Below are 7703 nucleotides of genomic sequence, written 5' to 3'. Positions count from 1 at the left end.
CCCGGCACTTGGCCTTATTAAACCTCAAACAAATTGCAGCAGTTTCACATACCAATTTTCCATTGTATTCTGATTATTTTCCTTTGGTCGGTTTGAAAGGTGCTGACCACTGATTCTCTCTGGGTTTGTGTTATGAAGGAAGTCAAACATGGGTTCCAATTTGTTTCTGCTTGACACTCTCAAAAGTAATTGCTTAGGAGAGGACACAAGGTATTTTGCCTCCTCTTATCTCACGCTTCATATAGCATAGGGAGAGTAGGCACAAAGCGCCTATATGTTAGGAAGGGACAGCCCTTTTGTGGATGAGAGAATGTTTTCCCCACATAAGAAATGCAACCATAGGTTTTCACTGTGTTTCATCACAGCTCCACCCTTGCCATACCTTTGAAAATATCTGCTGGAGAGATGTGAACTGGTATTTTTCCTTTCAAAGGATTATGTCACAAAGATTAGCCCTTGGTTTATGAAACACTTTGATATTTGTTCTTCTCAGTTACACAGTTTTGTTTAAAACAGAATGCTGGCTGTAGTAACTTCACTGAAATTTTGTACCATACCACCTGTTTAGTGGGTGGATGTGTATACGGAGGCTGGTGTGTTTAGGGCTTTTTTTTTTTTTTTTAAGAGCTGTAGCTTTAGGAACCAGTGAATGTTTACGTCTTGATATAGGTCATAATAAATCTATAGTGAGAGCATGTTCCTATGAAAGCTGAAGAAGTCTGTCCTTGTCTCTGTCAAGGTTTCCAGTTTAAGTGTAGTAAGATCTCTGCTTTCCGGAAAACATGAAACTACTTAAGGAAATGTGTGCTTCCTTCCCTTTACTTCACAGGTTATTGGAGGACTTGGTTCAAAAGGAGAGAGAATTTCAAGTCCTCTTACATCAAGCTATAGAAGAAAAAGATCAAGAGATCAGAAACCTACGGCTTAGGTCACAGCCAATAGGTGAGACGAGTTTTCAGAGAAAAGTTTTGTACTGGCTACAGATGAAGACCATGGCAGCTAAACTGATGTTATTTTTCACTAATCCAGTCTCAGCAAAGATACTGTATTATGCTGCTTCTGGTAGGGTTTGCTTTGAAGTAAGAATGTATGTTGTGGAAACAAATTACTGAATTTGTTATTACTGAATTTGTTAATCACAGTACAAGGTATAGTATGATTTAAATGGTTTTGATTGTGATTACATGGAAGAGTACAAGGCTCCTATCCTACAGAATAAACATTGTTTCTAAAGAGGATAATCTAGCATTTTTAGGTATCTGCTTTTTGAATTACAGATTGTTCCAATTGTTACATTGAAAGTTCACGAGGATCTAATCAGTGAGATGTAAATACAACAAAGCTTGCCGAGGGAAGCTGAGTTTGATATGTATCTGTCCTGAAGAAGGTGGAAGTGCTAATGCAGTTTGATGTTTTGGTGTAACGTCCTTCAAAATAGTGCTGCTTTCCAAAAGCAGCTGATCCTCAGTCTAAGGTGTTGCCTACGCATCAATTGTATGTGTTACACTGAACAGTTCAGTTCAATTGATGCGACAACCTTAGTGTAGAAACAGTTACAGTGAAATTGATGTGCTTTGTATTAGTAAAGTAATTTTCCAAAGAAGACAGAAAATGTATCAATGTTCATACTACTTTAACTGTACCCCTAACCAAGTAGAATAATTGGTGTGTAACCGTCTATAAACTGTGATTAAGTGAGTGCTTTGGGAATCGGCATTTATTTATGGGGATAGTGGTCTTCTAAGCTTGAAGGGAAAGCTCACTGAAGAAAGTGCTTCAGCAGTCAAAAATGACAGAAGGTTGCTTTGGCAACACAAAACCTTTTCTCAAAAATGCTTGTTCTAGATATTCCTGGATTGTCTGTCTGTCATCGTCATTCCACTGGCGCAGGGACCGAAGACCCTGATCTCATAAACTGGCTGAGCGTTCAAGGAGCTGATGAGGCCACGATAAACAAGGTAGCAATGATTCCGTTCCCTCTCTGACACAATTGCAGTACTGTTTTGTACCTGGATGCAAGAAGATACCAAACCTCTTTAATTACTTGAGCACATTTTGAGAGGTGAATTTGTTTTCAGAGGATGGGAAAAAGCCATGAATATGAAAGCCTTCATAAAAATACAGTATTGTTAATAATTCCTATATCTGCTTAGGAGTAAGGCAATAAAATGTACAGGTAAATAGACAGTACTGCTTTGGTTCATAATTTTTTCAGCATCTTCACACATTCACAGAATCATTAAGGTTGGAAAGGACCTTCAAGATCATGAAGTCCAACCGTTAACCCAACACCACCATGTCCCCTAAACCATGTCCTGAAGCACCACATCCACACGTTTTTTGAACACTTCCAGTGATGGTGACTCCACCACCTCCCTGGGCAGCCTGTTCCAATGCTTGACCACTCTCTCAGTGAAGAAATTTTTCCTAATATCCAGTCTAAACCTCCCTTGGCACAGTTTGAGGCCTTTTCCTCTTGTCCTATCACTAGTTACTTGGGAGAAGAGGCCAACACCCACATCGTCACAACCCCCTTTCAGGTAGTTGTAGAGAGTGGTAAGGTCTCCCCTCAGTGTCCTCTTCTCCAGACCTAACAGCCCCAGTTCCCTCAGCTGCTCCTGGTACGACTTATTCTCCAGACCCCTCACCAGCTTCGTTGCCCTTCTCTGGACACGCTCCAACACCTCAATGTCTTTCTTGCAGTGAGGGCCCCAAAACTGAACACGGTATTCGAGGTGCAGCCTCACCAGTGCCGAGTATAGGGGCACGATCACTTCCCTGCTCCTGCTGGCCACACTATTTCTGATACAGGCAATTCATTGCAGCAGGATTCATTGCAGCAGTTCATGCTGTTTATACCCTGAATACAGGGTACATGTTCACCCTTAGCTAACTGTGTTGAAGCGAAATCTCCTAAAGTAGATTGGTCTGCTCTCCAGCAAATTATATCATTTTAGAGGTGTTGAGCATCTCAGAATTTCAGCTGTCTTAGGAAAAGCTGCATGTAGTTATCACTCCTACAGATCAGGTCAAAGGTTCCTCGAAATTCAAGTACTTAAAATTTAGATGCCATTTTTGAAAAGGTGTGTGTTAACTGTTGTTTTTAATTTCCTCATGGGTGAAATGTGGTATTAATTATGCTCTCATTTGTGTTTTTTGAAGTCGGTGACTCTTGGATATCAGATAACAATAGAAATGCCAGTTGACAAAAGTTTTGAGTTGCTGTAAAAGCATTGCACCTTTCAAGCTGTGCCTGGTATGCCAATGTAGAGTATACAGTATAAAATGAAGTAGTTTCACTGTATTCTCAGAACAATGTGGATTAATCTGTTCCATGTACCACATTTTGGCCCAATTTTAGGTTTCTTCTAAACACAAACTTTTATTTTTAAGGGTGGATGGTATATAAACCTTAGAAAGTTAGATTTTATTTCTAACAAAATGTTCCTTTAAACTTTTTTTTAGTTCTTGGCCGAAGACTATACATTAATGGATGTTCTCTGCTGTGTTACACGAGATGATCTGAAATGTTTGAGACTGAGGTAATGCTTCACAGTTAAATGAACTGTGCTGAGCAGGAATATGTTTTGTTACAAGAGAAACTTAACTGATTCTAAGCCTTTATTTATTGGATTGTGCAGTATTAATTTCAAATAAGTAACAGTTTCCGGTCTGTCTTTGTATACTGATGCATTCCTGATAAACAGCTGATACTGTTTAAATGTTAAAATAAGCTTTTCTGTTGAAGGAAAGCAAAGGGAAAATTTTAAAGTAAAGCTTTTACCTTACACCTGAAGACACTGGATACCCCATTAGAGCCTTGCTTTTATTTAAAAGGGTAGAGATAGCAAACCGTTCTGCAGTATCATCTTCATCGGACTTCAGAAACACTACTCATGGACTGCAACTAACACTAGATTTCACCCAGTCATGCCAGGTGTGTGTCACTGCAGAACCAAGTTTAAGTAGCAACACTGGAAGTTATCAACCACTCTGTGTGTGCCCAGTCAGTTTAAAAATAACTAACTACATAAACGTAGGAAAAAAATATGGCACGTATTGAGATTTTTTTCATAATTGACACTTCCATAATGTTTTAAGTCTACTGTGGGTTATGCAGGTCTTTTGGACCAGAAGCCTGAATTCCAGAAAGCAGGCATCTGAAAAGTGGAAAGATTGCCCTGTACTGTAATCAGAAAAGGACTCTGTTCTCTATTTGAGTATTGCGTGTTGAATTTCACCTTTGATCAGCCTTCCCGCTGAATTTCACTGGTCAAAAGCGGAGCAAGAAAAGCAGAAGGTGCCTAAATGGGAATACTTTCAGGCTAAAGAGTATCTTTGTAGCTGAGCATATTTATGATTTTTCTTTACAGAGGAGGAATGCTATGCACGCTCTGGAAGGCCATCACCGACTTTCGAGAGAAGCACACCTGACACTGAAATTTTGCTTGACTTCTCTGCAGAGAGGAAACTATTTCCTTTCAGCACAGAGCAGGTGTGCTGTCAGAAGGACCGTTGCACTTTAATCCAGTATTTGTTTACCGATGTTAAAAACACTGCAGCTTCCTGACTGCTTTTACTCCTATAATCCATAAGGAATCTGTAAACAACCTGCAACATTATTATACTTCAAATGTTTTTACCGGCAAGTTTCTCAAAAATTAAAAAAAAAAAAAAAACCACAACACCCTAAAACTTTATAAACTCATGAAATATTGTAGTTACAGTAACCAGACGTTAATTTCATGAAAAACTGATGTAAGATTTCATGTGACTATACATCACTGGAACAAAACCAAAATGTGACAACAACTTTTCAAGTTTCTTTTTCTTTGTAATGTATCTCAATAATCTGTAGTAGAACTTCATAATTTTAATTGTAATTAAGTATTTTTCTTTTAGTGTGCAAGACCTAAAGGTAATTGCTTTTACCTACTGCCCTACATAGTTTAATGTTGTTTATTTTTGGTAATTTAAGTTTTATGGTGCATTTGTTTTAGAGTTGTTTATTTACTACTGAACTGTACCAGTTGCATACACCTGAACCACAGTAATGTTAGCTTGTTCTAAAGCTATCTCTGACATACACAACTGAAAATAAAAACAACCTAAGACTTACTTTTTCCTATATTTTTGGACTTCTAAAATAAAAAAGGTGTAGAACTGGAAAATACTGGAATAAAAAAGAGGAAATACATCATACTGAGTATCAAGGGAACCTTTCTGACACATGTTGAAGTTACTGTGATTTGAGTTTGATAATCATAGCATTGAATATTTTCTTATTTTTCCTGTTCAGTCTAATTCCTGTACTGACAATCCAGGCCAAACAAAATTTGTCTCTGGGTGCTCTACTTGACTTGAGAAATTAGTGTCCTGCCTCCGTGCACTGAATAGTCATTGTGGCCTGTTTTTTTCTTCTGCTTTTGTTTATGCAAGATGTATTCTCTCACACGTAATGAAAGAGGATAGTTGATATTCCCTGTCCATCCGCTCTCATTGTCACTCCAGCATTCTAGCACTGGGGATCATCAGATTCTTACAGGGCAGCTGCAAAAAATTCCATTGTGAGTAAGACTTGCTTCTTCATAAGCCTTGGTAATCAATGAAGAGCTTATGCCCTGAATTTTTCAGGTCTAGCAAGTATTTTCAAAGAAAAGTAAATATTTTTTCTAAACATAAACATGTTGTCCTAACATTTATGTAGTAATTTTTGCTGACTAAAAAACAACAATTGTGTATTAAAAAAAATAGGCTACACAAAGAGCAGTAGATTAAATAATTTTAATCAGATTTTTTTACTCTGAAGATGGTTCCACTGATGGTTGTGTACAGATAGACTCAACTCATTCCAAGAACATAACTACAGTTCAGGAGAAACATAGCTAGTGTTTAACAATTTCTACTGCCATTACAGCTTAAAATAGTACAATTTCAAGGTAGTTTTAAGCACTGGAAAGACCAGTGGTGGAGGTTGACTTGTAAAACCCAAAGCAACTAAAAACTCTACATGTGGAAAAATGACCATAGGACAATGAACTCCCCTAATTTGATTTTTTTTTTTTGGTGTGAAACAGGATCGTGTATCAGTCCATGACTGCAGCTTGCAAACCTCTGATTTCATTCAGCTTGAATAGACCAGAATATAATTGTACTGCTTTATTTGTGTGTTGATACTTTGAAAGCATGCAGCCTGTTCTCTATTATCTGTGACTCAGGGTACTCAGTAATGCCAGCTATGTGTAAGAGAAGGGAGTGTGATCAAGGAATCATTTTTAATGTCTCCACAAGACCTAGCCTGGCACCAGCTGTGAATTAATTCCTGTAGTTTACTGCTGGCCTCACCAGACCCAAGGTGGCTTCTGCAGAGCCACTCAGCAGTCAGTTCTGTATTCTCCACAATAAGACTGTATCAAGTCTGATGCATGCCTAGGCTGGGCCATGTACACTTACGCTACTTCAGAGATCATGAACTGGTCTGAATGTGGTTCCTCGAAGAGCAGAGCTTATCCATCTATGTACTAGATCTGTGCACAACAGTTGATGTAATATCCCCACTTCAGGCCATTTCACATAGATTGTCCCAGATGCATTACTTTTTATATCCTTGGATGGAATGTGAAGAAACATTTTGGGACAGGCTCCATCAGACAGGTCAGTCTAGGATTCCTCAGCTTGGCTCCCTGCATATGCTAGTGGATGCCTACATGGACTACAGGTGAGAGATTTGAGATTACGTTGCAAAGACACATTAAGTTTTAGTGCAGGATTTTGCCAAGGGCAACCTTTTGTCTATAGGACATACCACTCCCTTTGAGCTTGGATAGCTTGTTGGTCCTTAACAAGTGCTGTTGCAATCCAGGGCTCACGTTGACTGAGGGATGCTGTTCCACCTCTGTTAAGAGAGCCAGGCAGAAGTGAAAACTTCACCAAGGCAATGGTGATTTTGGAATCTCTTGACCTTTCAGCATAGAGCCTAGCCTGTTGTATTACAAACGCTCTCCTGCTTACAAACCATAGGGCGCGTTCATCACCCATGCCCCAGCTCCTTCTGCTTTAGAGCTCCTGATGCAACAAAACATTCATCCTCCTTTCCCTTGGAAGAAGACCTCATGCCCTGAACTTCGCTGTTTGCGAAAGCAGAACGTTCTGCACCGAGGCAGGAGTTTGCTTTGCCCAGCGGCCCAGAGGGAGGGAGCTGCACCTCTCTGTTCCTTTGCCTCCATGGGTGTCAAAGCTGTGTACTGCAAGTTCCACGACTCATTCACCCTCCTGCAACCGTAGTTCTGATGATTGGTGCTACCTGCAAGCAGACGCAAAATGAAATGATGTTTTAATCCAGACCTAGACCCCTTTTAAGAGAAACACTTTTATGACTTAGGGCAAGTTTAGGCAAACTCACAGGAAAGGTGACAAGGCTGTGACCTTTACAGAAAGCGCTGGTACATTGATAACTCTTCACGGAGATGTTTTTTAGAAGTCAGGTGTTGCAGGCAGCTTGGGCTATGTAGACGGCTGTTTAAAAGCTCCTGCTGCAATAACAAGACTACAGCAGTATAGCTTTGTAAGGTGCCCGCCGCTCCTCCCACTCGCTGCCAAAATACCGGCGGGGAATTGGTAATCATCCCAAAAACCTGTTGTTTCTCTCGGCGCCGCTACCTGATGAACAGTGTCACCGCGGCGGGAGCCCCTCTGAGGAAAAA

The 7703-nt window shown here is 39.8% G+C and overlaps 1 protein-coding gene across 1 annotated transcript; it reads left to right on the top strand.

The window, feature by feature from the left end:
• Positions 1-829: 829 nt before the first annotated feature.
• On the top strand, positions 830-5113 carry LOC104626851 (mitogen-activated protein kinase kinase kinase 5-like; the record flags this gene model as incomplete). The annotated part of the gene is made up of 4 exons (XM_010294876.1): positions 830-942; positions 1846-1958; positions 3466-3542; positions 4374-5113. Coding segments are annotated over 4 exons (364 nt in total), but the record flags the coding sequence as incomplete, so codon positions are not given.
• Positions 5114-7703: the final 2590 nt, after the last annotated feature.

The sequence above is a fragment of the Phaethon lepturus genome, unplaced genomic scaffold, assembly GCF_000687285.1.
Source record: "Phaethon lepturus isolate BGI_N335 unplaced genomic scaffold, ASM68728v1 scaffold22599, whole genome shotgun sequence".
Lineage (NCBI taxonomy): Eukaryota > Metazoa > Chordata > Aves > Phaethontiformes > Phaethontidae > Phaethon > Phaethon lepturus.
The sequence above is the reverse complement of the archived record's forward strand: the minus strand, read 5'-3'. Positions and strand labels throughout refer to the sequence as shown.